Source organism: Diadema antillarum, unplaced genomic scaffold, assembly GCF_040938485.1.
Source record: "Diadema antillarum isolate AM-2024a unplaced genomic scaffold, OU_Dant_1.0 seq00000578_RagTag, whole genome shotgun sequence".
NCBI lineage: Eukaryota > Metazoa > Echinodermata > Echinoidea > Diadematoida > Diadematidae > Diadema > Diadema antillarum.
In genome coordinates this window covers 305,656-322,676 of record NW_027271513.1, presented here as the reverse complement: position 1 = coordinate 322,676, position 17,021 = coordinate 305,656, and the positions used below count along the sequence as shown (strand labels likewise).

At 38.5% G+C, this 17,021-nt stretch overlaps 1 protein-coding gene across 1 annotated transcript in view; it reads right to left on the bottom strand.

The window, feature by feature from the left end:
* LOC139735440 (ras-related C3 botulinum toxin substrate 1-like) overlaps window positions 1–17,021 on the bottom strand; it is a 37,155-nt gene that overhangs the window by 9,219 nt on the left and 10,915 nt on the right. Inside the window, exon 2 of the mRNA XM_071646193.1 lies at window positions 4,537–4,608. Within this exon, the coding sequence (XP_071502294.1) occupies window positions 4,537–4,608 (72 nt within the window). The remainder of the gene's footprint in view (window positions 1–4,536; window positions 4,609–17,021) is intronic.

The window sequence follows — 17,021 nt, the reverse complement described above, 5'->3', positions numbered from 1 at the left end:
TGTTAGTTTGTTTGATTTTTTTTTTTCAACAGAGAAAAAGAGGGAGTCACTTGAGCTCAAGTACGGCATAGCAGCAAAGCCAACATACTATTGACTCAGTGCATTTATGCATACATGTATGAATGTGAATATGAATTTTTGGGGTTGTCCCTTCGACAGGAAGTGTGCTTGTCTCTGAATATCTGCAAAGGGCGGGAAAAGAAATAAGACGCTGCATCTTCTGCCTTTGTTAAGTGTGGAATGTAAACCAATGTAAACTCTTCACAAAGGAATATCAGACATTTTCTTTTTCCACTTTAAATGAATAAAAGAATGAAATGCTAACTGTATGATAGCCAAAATGAATTATTGCACAGGTAAATAAATACATGAATAAATCAATATCTCTCAGGCACTGGAATACATAGACTGCAGCTATAGTGTACAGTAACTTGTGATCTATACAATGTTTGTATCCTACAATGGCTTGTGCTTCACACTATACATTTAAAGGAAACATTCATACTGTACATGTATACATTGCTCTACCAGTATACATTCACACATTTCACCCTTTTAAGGGATAGTAAAGTTTTTGGTTGAGATGGGAATTCAGATTTTAAATTTTTGTGAGATAATTAGAAACCACTTATGAAATATGAAACAGCATACAATTCTAAGACGTATTCAAAGTTTATTAGATGAAAATTGGTTTTGAAATGGCTGAGATTTGTAGCAATAACGTATAAAAACCAAGTGGTCCTAATAAAGGTGAGTCCTACCTTTTATTAGGACTATTTTGCTATCTCATCCATATCAAAACTAATCTTCATCAAATAAACTTTGAATTCCTCTTAATAGAATATTATGCTCCATCATATTTCATAAGAGGTTTCTCATCATCTTAACAACAAAAAAAAAAAAAACCCATCTCAACCAAAGCTACACCATCCCTTTAACATCTTGAGTGGGATTCCTGCAGCCATACGATTTGATCCTAGATTCTCTGAGGATGTTCCATTAGACCGCCTCTGAGGATGTCATTTTTTCCCTCTCTTTGCCCCCCCCCCCCCCCCCCCCCACATCTCCACATCAAGACAGGAAACATTATGCTGTTTAGAGTCAACATGTTCACTCCATTGAAAAATGTCCTTAATTCAACAGATGGTGACAATACAATGTCAATAGCTTCAATATTCTTCAACCTCTACAGCATTTTATCATCATTACTATCAAGTAGCAAGCACTTCAAATAAAACTCTATACTGAGCATTAAGAAAAAAAAAACTTGTAGCAAAGAATACACTGTTTTCAGTATGCATTCTGAAGAATAATCTACACAGACTTACTTTACTTTCTTCTAGGACCTTGATTACATCACAAGTACTTGAATTAGCATCAACATTTCTCTAATCAAGGCAGCATATGATAATTTGGGAGATACATTAAAATCCCCACAGACAGCCAAAAAGATCTCAATTCTTTTGTACAGTAGATCAGCATAAAAATCTCAAGAACACAAAGATTTGTAAAGTTAGAAAAAAAACCAAAATGACAAAAATGAAACACAAAATTAAATGCAAAAGTAGTAATAACATGAAGGGTATTAAGCGTTAAAGGCATCTAACTTAAAAAAGATAAAAAATCAAAGAAGAAAAGAAAGATGTAAAATAAGTTTAAAGCACACATGCATTACTGCCACAGTAGTCCAGCCTGTTAATGTACACTCAGAAACCATAGAAATAACCACCGACAAATATGCAGTGTACCACGCCCCCACTGCAAACAACAACTCAACTGACAATCTTTAAGAAACACTCATGAGATCTATCTTGACATGACCAAACCTACAATGTAAGTCAGGCCTGCATAACATCGAATGTAGCACGAAAAAGGCACGCACTTTATGGCATATCTCGTTTGCTATTCCATTTTTATATTTACCTGTATACACGGCACAATTTCGTAACCATACTTATTTGCCATGTAATATAATCAAGAGCCGACTGCTATAAATAAACTTGCGATTATTACAGTGCTCCCTGCATTATTGATATGATTTGGCCCGCTCTGAACCAATTGAAACAAGACTCTACCAAATATCAGGTCTGACATTTTGTATCACGCAATGGATGGCGGATCTGCTCTGTCTCGTTCAAGGTACTCACACTAACATAAATGACATAATACCCCCCCCCCCCCAAAAAAAAAAAGAAAAAAAAATAATAATAATAAAAATAAAAATTGTGGGAGCTGGGTGCCTTTGAATGTTTCTACAGATAAATGGTGCAATATAAATGCTGTTTCATCATGATCATCATCATCAGGCTTTCATTGAATGTGCACATTTATTAATACCAACACACAAGCAAATGTTTTCTGCCAGGATACATACAAGTAGACCATGTGCAAGGAATAAATGACTAGATTTGTACCAGGTGTACATCTGTGTGTTTTCGATGCCTTATGCTATGAGCTTCTGCGCTACAATGAATATGAGGCCACTTGCGACGATACAAACTGGTCACTCGTGTGGCCGCTGTTATCTCGTAATTTGGCCATCATAGCCGGGAGATGGACGGCTCCTGTCACATACCGGACATGCTTGTGCATGTGATTTGTGATCCCACCAACGAGGGCAATTTACCGGGCGGCAACGGATCAAGATGAATGGACGCGGGGAGCGAGCATCGTGTCCTACATCATGTGCTCAGTGGCATTCTGAACGACATGTGTTCGCCTCGATCCCTCTCCCCTCTCCCCCCCCCCCCACCCCATCACCAGATGGTTGTTGCAATCCATTTAATAGAAAACCATGTGGAGCTATATCTGTGTACGGACCACGGATGATGTATGCCTATGTGACTCATGGCATACTCAATTCAAGGTATTCAGAGTAATGCCTTGTTGTTGTTTGTTTCCCTTCTTCATTCATGAAATCCAAACAAATCAGTTTTCCACTAGCAATATGTTCTTGTGGTGAGATTTTCTGTGTGCATGCATAACTTAACCTTGGTCTTCTGCGGACACTGATGTCACTACATGGGTAATTCCCAGTTGAGGCTTTTTGTAGAGAGCCTGCATAAAGTATGGTACGATCTGAAGCAGCTTCAACATTCTGCACCGTCTGATCATAACAACTACTCATGGTTGGTTTATGATGCAAAGATATAATTCTTTATGAGCTTTCTCACATTTTCACAGTGATGCTTTTGATACCCAAGTTCCATTCCTCTCCCTGTTCAAGTTTGGCTTTGAATGAGTGAAGTCAGAGAAAAACTATGGTAAGGATTTCAGCAAAACTGGATCTGACATTAGAATGTTATTGAATATGAAAGTGTGGCTTGTTTGCACAAAAACAATGGCATTGGTCGCAACCACAGTATACTCGGATATATGCAAATCATGAGGTGATGATGTCATAAAAACCACTACTACAAAATCCGTGTTTGGGGCAACAAATCTAGCAATTACAATTACTTCCTCTCCTAGTCATTGTTGTTAGGTCGTTACAACACAGCAAAAATTTGCCGCAAATGACGGAAGTAGGCCTACATTGTATGTGGTTTCCACTTTTATTACTGTTTCACAAAAAAACATGTTTCTATTCTCATATCCAGTTTTGATAGAATTTCTTCCATCTCCTATGTTTGTTTTTACTCTTTAAAAGCAGTTAACCCTGTGTGCATTTGAGTGCCGATCACCACAGAAACCAAGTAACATGGTAAACACTGTCTAAAGTCCCTGGCACAGAATGGGTTAACTTGTACATGGAGTGGAATTGCTCTTTAAAGGGATCGTACAGTTTTGGTTGAGACCTAATTTCGGGTTTCTAACATTTTTTTGGTGAAATGATGAGAAACCTCTTATGAAATATGAAAGAGCATGTAATTCTATGAGGAATTCAACATTTATTTGATGAAAATTGGTTCTGAAATGGCTGAGATATCCAAAAGAGAGCGATTCTAATAAAGTGTGGGACCCACACTTTATTACGATCGCTTTGTTTTACTTTCTTTTTGGATGTTTCAGTCATTCCAAACCCGATTTTCATCTTATAAACTTTGAATTCCTCTTAAAATGGTATGCTCTGTACTATATCATAAGTGTTTTCTTGGTATCTCGCAAAAAGTTAAAAGCCCAATTCTCATCTCCACCAATACTGTACCATCCCTTTAACATTCCCTCTGTGGGGGAGTTGGAATGAATGCTGGCTTCCATATTCATCCGATCATTTTCTTTTTCCTCGCTATCACATGGCAACCACTGCAGCTATTCCGCTCAGTTTATGATCCAAATATTTCCCATCTCGTCAACGCAAAAGCAAAGAGGAAGAACATCGCAGATTATTATCCCAGTTTGGTACGGAAAATACAAACACCGCACACATACGTGTGAATGCTGTGATTTATCATCTGTTTACTTTTGATTTCAACTATACATACACGGGGGTTTGTATGCTGCCCAACAAGACTCGAGAGTAAATGTTTACGAATCGCCAAATATTGAATGGTACAATGGGAAGACAGAGGAATACTAAGGATAAGCTCTACTCACACTGTAGGAATGTATTCTCCCGGGAAGGCGTTGGTGGTGTAGCTGATGAGTAAGCATGTCTTACCCACGGCTCTGCAGAGTGAAAAGAAAAAACAACAACAGAAAACAGAATGAAAAGCAATGTAACATCAGAATGATTCATTTTGACAAGTTGAAGTATAAGAGTCCCTTTAACTTTTTTTTTTACAGCTCTTGAGTTAATAGAGAAAACATAATCTTTCAAATCATGAGCATTAGAGGTATAAGTGTCACTACAGCACTTTTTCCACTGATACAGTATTCATGGATGCATTTGTGTGTACCATGCTGCTCAATATCATTATTTTACTTCCAGAAGCGACTTGTGCCATGATGTATCAATCTTTCTGGATTGTAAAATGGCTAGCATCACACCGAATTCTATAGGATTTAAAGAAAAAGTCAACTCGTACGCAATATTCAAAGCTTATAACCACCTTGTATCTTCATTGACAAACTGATCACATACAGTGTACCCACCAACCCTACAATTTAATAAACTAGAATATATGGGAGGAAATATTGCAAAATAAAAATATTCATCCATCTCAAATACAGTGCTATAAGCAGGTGATCACAAAAATAGGAATCAAGGTTGAACAAAGTTTTTCTTTTCCTGACAAAAATTAGAGGAAAAAGATATGAATATTAGAACTAAATACTAGGAATAGGTGGTAAACATGTGATCACTGAGAAAACAGAATACATGTGTTGTATGTGTGATGAAAGCCTATACACACTGCGGTCAAACCTACATGATACACACACTCCTCCAGCTTGCCATTGCAAACAAGAGGCAAACACCACTATTTTTGCTTCCACAAGGTGGTGACACAACATTTCTGGCATCATTTGGTGATCAGAAGAGCACTAATTCTACTAAATTCACACAAATGGAGCATTTAATGGAAAAAAAAAATGTAAAAACTAATTAAGGGCAGGCCTACGTATATACATGTATACCTAAGTATTAAACAATTTTGTGTTTATCAATTTTCAGTCACTTGGGATATGCCAACTCCGTGACAGATGTTATTGTGGCAATTCATATGAAAGTACATTGACCTCCTGACTTTTTTGTTAGCCAAGATATCTACTGTACGTACATCCTGCATCCTGCCATAACCCCGAGGAATTAGATTATCAGGAATTTTGCTGAGGGGTAATTGAAATATGACAGTGAAATCTTGGGTGAGCAGATGGGTGACAACCAATCAAACACACCGCCCTGAGCATCCTTCCACAGAGGTACACACTAACAATGGTACGAGGAAACTTTAAAGGGGAAGTTTCTCCAAACGTGGATGTGGCAGATGCTGCATGATTTAATGAAACACTCGGTGAATGCGTAAGGACAATCTGTTCAAAAGTTGACATTGAATTCCACTCAAATTCTTGGAAGGTTGATTCCATATGCTATCCTCTCTTGACAGAGACTTAGCAACAATTTGTGATGTCACAGAAGTGGAATACTTGAGAGAAAATGTCAGGCATGAGACAGAGAAAAGTTGAAAAAAGAGGAGAAGAGTTTGCGAGGGAGCGTAGCGACCGAGCGGGGGGAGGGTGTGGGAGGGGGGTTTCCCCCCTCCCACGGTGAGGACTTTTTGAAATTCAAGGTACGAAAAAACTCATTTTAATGCATTTTACAACTGAAATTTACTATTGTTATGAGGTACATTTTACAGAGAAACATTGTGATAATTGAACTCATAAATGACACTTGCAAAATCTAAAGGAAGGAATAGTATGCTTAACTGTTGAATACCTAGGACCTACTCAAATGTGAGGCCATAATAAATCACAGTAATGTACACCCAGGTGACGTCTTGCTGGATTCAGTTCATACGGGTACAAAAAAAAAATCACAGCTTAGCATTGCCATTGTTGGCTGTCTTTACCTCAGTCCATTAACAGTTTACAGTGCGCAGACCAGGCAAAGTATTGCTGATCTTGTACTTGGTCCATGTAGTCTAGTAGAGAATCATGTACCATGGTATGTAAGAGAGCTGAAAATAAATCATACATGCAGCTCAGCACTGTTGACCGTCTCTACGTCCATGCAACAGCTAACTTAGACTGCCTATAATACCTTACAGGAGGTACAAAAATTTGTAGACCCGGTTAAGTCCATAAACATTTTCTCGTTGAAGAAAGAAATATTCTCACCGGTCCACAAAATCACGATGACAAATGTAACGTTAGGTCACGCCAACGTAATCAGCGGGATACAAAAGCAGCGCATCGCGTTGACCGAAAGATCGGTCTGTATCTGTCCGTCGGGGAATGTTCCGCGGAGACTGCGACTGGCATCACGGATCCCTACGGAGGTCTACGCATGGCGTAGACAGAAAGATCCGTCTGTCCGGAGGACTCTTTTATATTTTGCCATAACGCTGTCCTCCGTATACGGAGGAGATCCGTGAAGCCAGACGCAGTCTCCGCGGAACATTCCCCGCCCGACGGACAGATACAGACCGATCTTTCGGTCAACGCATCGCGCTGAATGCTGCGGCAGCATGCATGCCGAAGCTCCTTGATAGTAATGATACACGTAATACGCAGTTACAGCCTCACGTGTGCATCATATCACACCACACTGCAAGCTACACTAGTATAGTAGCTACAAGTTGATCGACACGCACGTTTCACATCCATTTCACGCATGAAACATGCAACATCGCACAGCTGCCCGCTGACAAAATGCACTCATCACCATTCACACACGGCGAGATATGGTGGCTGCAAAAAAAAAAGAAAAAAAGAAAAAGAGGAAAATCACGGAAATTTTCCCGACTGTGTATTTTCTAACCAGAATTTCAAAATCCGCGGAAATCCGCGGATCCGCGGAGAAATCTCATGCCTGAAATGTATAAGGGAATTTTACACAAATCAATTTCCCCACAATACTGAAAGAGCACTTGACCTAGTTCCTCCGCAAGGCAAGGGCAATAGTTACCTCATCATGATACAAGGTCATGTTAATGTGACCTATTTCATTACAAAAGTGAAGATTTTTGAAAGTCCTTTCACAATGAGACCAATTTCTGTTGGTAAACAGAGGCACAAAATGAGTAACTTACCAAAACCATACATGTACATCTGAAGCTACAGTGCCTATACAACTCTACTTCTGGCAAGACACAACATCCATTATATAAGTATTTGATTCCATTCCATAGAGCCCAGTGTGGGGAAAAAAGATCTTTCCCTCACAAATGACCAGCATTCATACAATGCATCTACAAATGTATGATATTCACAATGTCCTAAAAACTGAATCAACAGCTCATACGATTGTACTCTGATACCAATATCACAGTTACGTAACAATATTGACCGCCAGCACTATTTCGTTTCATGTGATGCATGCACCAATAAATTACAGGCATGTGAAAAGCATTCACACATTATGCACACTTCATATCACAATAGGTGTATGCTAACAAACTGTAATTATAGGTTTCCCTGACACCTTCATAGCATAATGCAAAATACATGTACAGGTACAATCAATAATATTATAAAGATTTCTGATATTTAAAGGGATGGTATAATTCTGGTTGAGATAATGGCTTCACGTTTCAAACATTTTTTGATGGTGATTTTTTTTTTCTTTTTAGATACCAGGTACATGTAATTCTAAGAGGAATTCAAAGTTTGAGGAAAATTGGTTTTTATTTGAGGAAAATTGGTTTTGAAATGGCTGAGATATCCCAAAACAAAATGGCCTAATAAAAGGTGGGACCAACCTTTTATTACAACCAATTTGTATTACTTTGTTTTTGTATTTAATCTAAGCCATTTCAAAATTGATTTTCATCACATAAACTTGGAATTGATAGTGGTATTAAGATTGTATGTTCTTTAATATTTCATAAGTGGTTTCTAGGTATTTTGCAGAAAGTTAAAATATGAATCCTCCATCTCTACCAAAACTATTCCACCCTAGATAGTCTAGCTTGTCAGAGATATTGACATACATGTACAATGTAATATGGACTGGGTATCTAAATCTTCAGTACCAAGTAAATCAATGAGTTAGTTTCATTGTGGTCTCTAATGAAGTCATTATCACAAATGATGTTCTGTGCATCAGTGCATGTGACCAAAACTCAATTATACCTTTAAACACTTTGTGTGCAATACTATCACAACCATTGAAGGTGGGCACAGCTGTGGCTCATCTTTGAATTTCAAGTCCAGTAAACAGGACTGTCATGTGGTAACATCTGTTGGGGTAAATGCTTGCATACACACAGACAGACAGACATACAATATGCACGTGTAAACACACACATATATTGTACATACACACATGTACACACAATCATGCACTACCAAACATAACATACTCTGTTCAATCATCTTCATATGTGAGACATTATTTTCTCAACACTCACACATGTGCACAAATGTACACTCATATGACTGCAAAAAAGTATGTTTACGTTTGGCAGTGCATGATTGTGTGTTCTTGTGTGTGTGCATGTGTGTAGTATGTTTAAAAGGTTGCTATGATACACTTATGAAAGAATATCCAGTGGAAGATACACACAGGGTCTAAGAACTCATGCCTGCACACTGCCATTTGAGCATAAAGGCCACCATATTCATGGCAAAGATTGGCAATCATTAGCCGAATCTTTCTCCCACGGCTGACGAGTTACTTTTCCCATTAACTCATATAACATAACCCTACGTCATACCTCATACACACGGTATACATACACAAGGAAGCGGTCATGGTGGTTTAAGGTGGGGGGGGGGGGAATCATGGTGGAGGTGGTAGTGGTGCTGGTGGTGGGGGTGATGGGAGGGGGTCGGAAGAAGCCTGGTAGGGGATGGAGGAACGGGTAGATGGAAATGACAGTGCAGCTCTAAATCCGAGAGCGTACGAACTGTGACCGAGGCATACATTGTCGATACCAAGGGGTCACGGCTCGGTGATTTATGGCCCAAGTCATCAACACTCATCACGTCACGCAAAGTTGCAAATATTGTCCGCGCTTGAATTCCACAGCACAGCTAGCTAGGAAATGAGGTGGAAGGGGAGGAAAAAAAGGGGAAAAAGAATCCTTTCCTCCATATGAAGAGGGCAATTTGCTATAATATGCATTCATAATTTGCCTCATCAAGAGCTGTTTATTTCCTGTGCATCCAGCTAGTTTGGAATGTGTCAATACGACACAGAGCACTAAAGAAGGCATTGGACTCTTGCTTGTTACCATTTCAGCTTAATCAGTTTATTTCATTTTATTTCAAAGAAGTAGAATAAAATACAATGAAGGTAAGCATTAACACACACAATGTATGTTATTCAAATGAACCCTGCACAAGGATGTCTCCAAAATCCCTTTAAGAACTCTTGACATTAATTCAAGCTTCTGCTGCACACTAGACATTTCTCAAACAAATCCACATCCAGCTATTTATCACAAACACTGTGAAACAACAAACAGGCAGCAATATCTTTTCTTTTCATTCCCATGCATAATCACACAACTGTGACATCCACAACACATAATATTTGCACAGTGTCAATTATAACATTTCCCATTATACGAATGATTTGAAACAATACTCATGCACTGTGTACTTAGTATACCCATTGTATTTAAGCATGGTGGAGTCAGAAGTGGAAATCTGCTTTCCACGTATCACCCAACCCTCGATGCTTGCATACATTGGCGGCGGTGGCTTGAGCTCGGCAAAGACGCACGAGAAATCAGCCGCACTGTACACAAGTAGCTTCCCCAATCCATTGACAGGAATGAGATTACAGAACACCTCGTCTTTAATTGATTTCACATCCACCGCCTGGCATCTGTTTTTGGGTAGGATGACTGAATGGAGGATATGGTTCCCTCGTACAGGGAGCAATACTGGCAATCTAAAAAACACTCCTCCTGTGTTTTTTTTCCCCCTTTATTCTCTCATATTTCATATTTTGAGCCAAAAACTACAGTTTCCCTTCCTTTTCTGACATATTTCCTTCCAATTTGAGGCAAAAATTCACACCACATTATATTGCTTTGCTTTTCAATTCACGTTATTAATAATGCCTCCTTTTCACACAGATGTGGATTATGGGGGGGGGGGGGGGAGAGGGGATTTATAATTTTCATGAGAAAGTCAATGCTTTTACTTGTATGCTAAAATAGCCCCAAGGCTGTCATTACATTGCTACACGGTACATGGAATAAAATTTCCTTCACTTGTGTGTCTGAATGCTCTCCTAGTAATGTACCACATGATTACAATTTGCATCAATTATGCAATGATGGGTTGGGATGAGTACTGTTATGTATTGTATGGTTATTGTAAGATTCACACACATTTTTTTTTTTTTTTTTTTGTCATTGAGGTCTTATAGCCATTTCTTGCAGGACCAGGGGTGCGAGAGTACATGCAAAAAAAAAAAAAAAAAAAGTCTGAGAAAAATCTGAAAGCTATGGCAAAAAAGTCTGACATGCCTTTGAAACTATAGATATTTCAGTACATCTGAACTGCAAAAAATCTGAAAAGGGGGGTTTGGGGAAGGGCATAAGTCTGAAATCAGATTGAAATCTAAGCTCTCACAGCCCTACTGGACGTAACTTCCACATATTATATCCATGGACAAAAATACTCCATACTTTGAGCACTGAACACAAAACAAAAACGAAAGCAAAATTTATACTTTCAGATACATTTAAAGTGTTCCCCTAAACTGTCAAGAGACTGGGCCCCCCATGCATGGATACTTCATTTCATCTCAACAATCGCTTCACGATGAACTTGAATAAAGTCCATACCCACACAAGGACCTCACATTAAAAGTCATCTTCAAAAGCTAATGGCAGAATTCTGATGACACTCCAGACAGCTATTTACCCAGTTTTTCCCCTCAATTCATCTTCGCATCTCTCCTTCTATCTATCTCTCTCTTGGTCCATCTATCGATGAATTTCTTTCCATCTCCATCCATCCATTTTTCCATCTTTCTATCCCTCCTCCTCTCCAACTCTTCTCTCTTTGAACTTTCTTTATATGTTTATCTTAGCTGAACCCTACAATGTACATGACATTGGAGCCTAGCCAATCTTTTGCATCAGCAATAAACAGATGTATTGATGAATTTCTGATTAATTCTGATCAATATTCTGAAACCAAGCACACATTTGCTGTGTACAGAAAATCGCACAATGTTCTAAACACACACCACACCCTAAAAGAACATTAAAGACCCAGTAGCGTGCAGAGATATGGGTGGCCCAACCGACTCGATCTTCATTCGCTACCCACTGGGGTACATACGAAAACCACGAATATGTGCATTGAAGCGTTTGCTCATCGGTAACGGTTTAATACTCCAGCTGAGATTCTTCAGCTGTGTGTGTACTTATATAGAGATCAGTGATAAAGCTGTATATTATATTTCGGTACAGGGATTTTGGAATATACCCAAGCTGGGCCAACCTCCATGGTATCCCCATGCTACTGAGATGTACAATAAGCTCACCTTATACCTCTCTGATAGTAGACATTTAGACAGACCATCTCGCCCCCCTTGAAATAAGCTCACCTTATACCTCCCTGATAGTAGACATTTAGACAGACCACCTCCCCCCCCCCCCCCCGAAAAATGGACAAACATTGGCAGAGGGAATAATCATTCAATCTATAAATAATGATATGGAAATATGTTACTGTATACGCCATATATTTCGCATGTCTAAATTTTCGCGAATCGAGACTTCCCGACGATTTCGCGAGTGGTTACATTCGCGATTGTGGAGTCCTGTAATGAATGGAGAAATGTGTACGCGCACGTCACATTCATATCGGAATCAGAGTCAATATTTTCGCATGCTTTTAATTTCGCGAATAGCAGCTGACTCGCGAAATTCGCAAAATAAAAACCTCGCGAGATATTTGGTGTACACAGTATTTCATGGAATGCAGGAAAATAATGTCCATCATAGGAGCATGATATTGAACTCTTCTCGATCTCATGCAATATAGTATAAGTCTCTTTATCTTTCAGGAATCTACACTATACAATGTACTGGTATTCTATTCAGAGCCATTCTATATATTACATATCTGTCCACGCGGCTCCATACTGAAATATGTTCTTTTCACACTGCAGTCATAACGGGAGAGCTACACAATGAAAAAATAACTGCTACTACATGTGACAGTCACAAATGAAGAGGATGTCTGAAATACTGAAAGAAAGAGAGACAGAGACTACAAAGAGAGAGATAAAGAGCAGAGGTACCCCAAAAATTGAACACGCTGATTGGTATTGTAACAGAAGTCAGCTTGATTTACTGCTAAAATTTGCAATACACGATTCTGATGCAGACTGTCTCCTATGAAACGAAACTTGGCGGGGGAAAAGAAAAAAGAGGGCTTGACAGAGAGGGGCTGAATTTCATTATTCACAATTTCAGGGCAAATCAAGCAATCTGCAAATTCATTCTGAAGCCAAAATGCAATACTTAAATTAATTTTTCACTGTTCCAGTCATTTCAAAATGACTGTTGTATTATCACTATTGTTGGGGGGGGGGGTGTCCACGCCACAGGCATAATATCAAGTTCTGTATGGAAAAGAGAATATGAGAAAAATGCATCAATCATTGAAAACAATCAAAACCATAATGATAAAACACTGACCTTTGTAATAACAATTTTCCCCCTTTTTTTCAATTCTGGACATCTTGATCAAGTCATTCAATTCTGTGCACATGGTATATTTCTTCTGTAATGTAGAATCTGTAGGGTAGGTGCTAAAATAATGACTTTTGACATGCCTGTGAATGCATTACATGTACAATTATTCAGAATATTGCATACAGGGAAAAAGCCACTGTTGTTGTTCACAATCCTTATGTCTGATTTTGAGCTTTCATGATTAGACAAATCATAATATTACATTACTTTGCCCTCAGTCAGAAACTTACTGGGGCAAAACCATTACAACTATCACTTTGAAGCCTCTTGATATTAGGCACAATGAATTCATATTCATATTTTCCATTTATGAAGTGACTTGGAATGTCTAGATACAATGCCAAGCCTGCTTCAGGCTGGATCAATGCGATGGAAACCATTTTGGCCCTGTATGACAAGTGATATGGATGAGAACTTGAGAGGAATCTGCCATCAAGCGAAGTGTAACTGAATCTTCTGCGTGAGCCCAACTGTGACAGGGCGTTTTGAATATGACATAGTATATTTCTTCTGCTTCTTGTTTGCACAATACAAATAGAGGCCTTACGATGTATGTATGTATTTCTCTTCGGTTTACTGAGGTGCTGCAAGAATCAATGTTCTCATTTGCCCAAACAACTGGGCTAGTGAATACACCAGAACAGCAAACACGAGTGCAGGAACTAATGAACTTTAATAATTTGTAGGAACGTGCGCAAAGAACTAGGCTGCATTTATCTAAAAATTTTCTGAGGCAGAATCACGATCCTAAATGTGTTTTAGGCATTTTCAGGGGTTAGATAAACGCAACCATGTTCTTCAAACGCGTTTAGAAACGGCATTTAGAAACACGTTTGAGACCACGATCAGCTCAAAAGTTTGATCAGAACTTGGAAAGAAGCCAAACCTCCCCTCCTCGCTACGAAATTTAAAACCACAGAATCCGTAAAGCCTCCTCGGCCGTGTAAACGAACGATGTTCAAAATCATAATTACATTCGTGTGCGTGTAATTCCGCATTCAAATTAAGCACTGTCAGTACGTGTGAAAGCAAGGTCAGAGATGTTGGTCTTTGGGATAGTGGCCTCCCAGTTCATTGAAGCAGACAAGAAGCCCTTTAAAGATGACAAGGAGAACTCATTTGGAAACGAGTTTAGAAATATGTTTCACACTAATTGGGTTATTTTCGTCTACCTACATAATATGTACCGGTATGCACAAATTAGCATCACGTTTCTCTAATCAAGCTTCTATTGTAAAATCACATTTTGGCCGGTCCTAATCCGGTGGGGTTTTCCAATCACGATTTGCTCAATTCTGGGTTTGTGGTCTCTGCAATTAAGTTGACCAGAGCTGCAACATGATGTATGGGGACTTGTAAGTTCAGCTTGATCACACACTATATAGTAACTTCTCCAACAAACTCCATGGGCTTTTGATATGGTTGTATGATGCCTGGTATACATACATTATGTATGACTGACTGTACTCTTGCATGCATGCATGTACACTGTATGCATACTGCTGTGCATCTGATTTGACGAGTCGAGATTTGCGACACGGCTGCTGCATGGAATGTCAGTTGCAAATAGCAGCCAGGACAACCTGAACAGAATGGCTCTAAAACATTAATTAGAAATGTATTTCACTAACAATGATTACAAGTGTGATATTTTCTTGCCATCTGAAACTTTGGCTCAGTAGACCACTAGTGTAATGATATCTTGGTGATCTGTGTTGTCTTGTTTAAATACACGTGTTTGTAAATCATCATAAATTGTATGTGATAGCAATGCTACAGTTTGAAATCAAACAAAATGTGATCTACATGTACAGGTCCTATTGACCATTTTCAAGTTTGGTAAAGAAAAAAAAAAGACATATCACTAGCCTCTGTTGAAAAGCACAAACCGATGTGAAAACAGAAGTTATGTACAGTTGTAATTAGTTGATATTGTAAAATAATTTGGATGTTTCATTGTAATTGAAATGTTGAACATAAATTGCACAAATATGTGACATAGAACTTTTTTCTGTGATTCTACTTTACAGAGTAACGAAAACCATAGTACATCTTTCCTCAAAACCATGGATTTAATGCGATCTGGCCAATCTATTGACTTGTTCGAGTTGCACATTTCTCTACAAAGTAGTTTTGCGCATTGCTATTGTTGTTGTTGTTGATGTTATTGTTGTTATTTTTCTTTTGAAATACTAATCGATCATCACTGAACATGTTATAAGTGGTAAGGAATAAACTTTGCAGATTAAGAACTTAATTAGCACAGCTCACTCTGAATTTGCCAAAGAATAAATGCATGAAATTTTGACAGTAAAAAAAAAAAAAAGTGGCACAACCTCAAATGCTGATAAAATAAACATGTGACATTTCTGCTCAATAGTACTTCAAGGCCCTCTGCCATAATTAAACCTCTTCTTTTCTTCACAAGTCCACCAACTGTCAAATGTACATATGTACTTTGAATAACACAATCAAATATGCTACAGTATGACACTTACAGATATCTGTTGAGTACGAGCTAAAAACAAACAAACAAACACCCAAACCCTTCCTTAACCCCACCCCCCCCCCCAAAAAAAAAAAAGAACTATAGCAGAACAAACCCAACAGCACTAATAGTGCATACCCAGCTACAGGTTAATACACCGAGCTTCTCACACTTTCAACATTTTTGCGAGTACAGTGCAGATGCAAGCGGGACTCAACATACACACTCTATTAAATGCACACAGCATGTATATAAATGCGCGCTGAGCTGGCTCGGTGAGTTCAGACGGTGGTCAGATGTCAAGTAAGGTGAGATGCAGATGGGGATTATACGCAGCTCTCACTCTTTAGCATAGTGCAGCTGTACAGGCATCCAGCTCTGTCTTTATAAGTTGTGCCTCTTTTACCCCCCCCCCTTCTCTTTTCTCTTGACACTTGTACTATAACCTGAAGTATATATCAAAATCTATCAAAATTACTGGCATCTCTTTCGTTGCTTCCAAAAATTCTTCCATTTTCTCTCCCTCTCTGTTTCCACCCCCTTTCCCTCTCTATTATTAACTAAATGCATGTGTCTTATCTATTTATTCTTTATACTTAATATTCATTCATCTCTTACACATCTGTATATTTTGGGGGCTGCCAACAACAGCACACCCTAAAGTGACTACAAATTGATGCACAGTATGAAAACAACAACAACAAAACACTGCTATGGCAAGAGTCACATGATGGTTTAAATACAAAATGAGGAAAATGTGCATGCATACAGGTACAAACATACCGAGTACCAGTATGCTATCGTATTCATATATTGTTATGTTCTGTTGAAGAAGCGAAAATAAAATTGCACTGAAATGAAGTGAAGTGAACTGAATTGAAATGAATCAAATTTTGGAAAAAGCATACATACAAATCACATTATTTCAAAAATTTATCTTGTTGTTGTTGTCTTGTTGTTGTTGTTGTTGTTGTTGTTGATACACAAAAAGATACATGTACAAAATATTAAAGAAAAAAAATACTAGTTGGCTGCTATAAATTGCCTTTCTTCCTCATATTGCTGCAGTGGGTATAAACCACACTGTACAATGTATATCAGCGTCCTACCCCTCTCTTTGGTACAAATCAAACACACCTGAAACTGACTTCTCTTCCCCTCAACATACAGTACATACATAACTCGTTTTCGCTGAGAATATTGCATTTCTGACAGATCTTAAATGCCATCAGAAATATCCAATATTGAAAGAGTGTTGG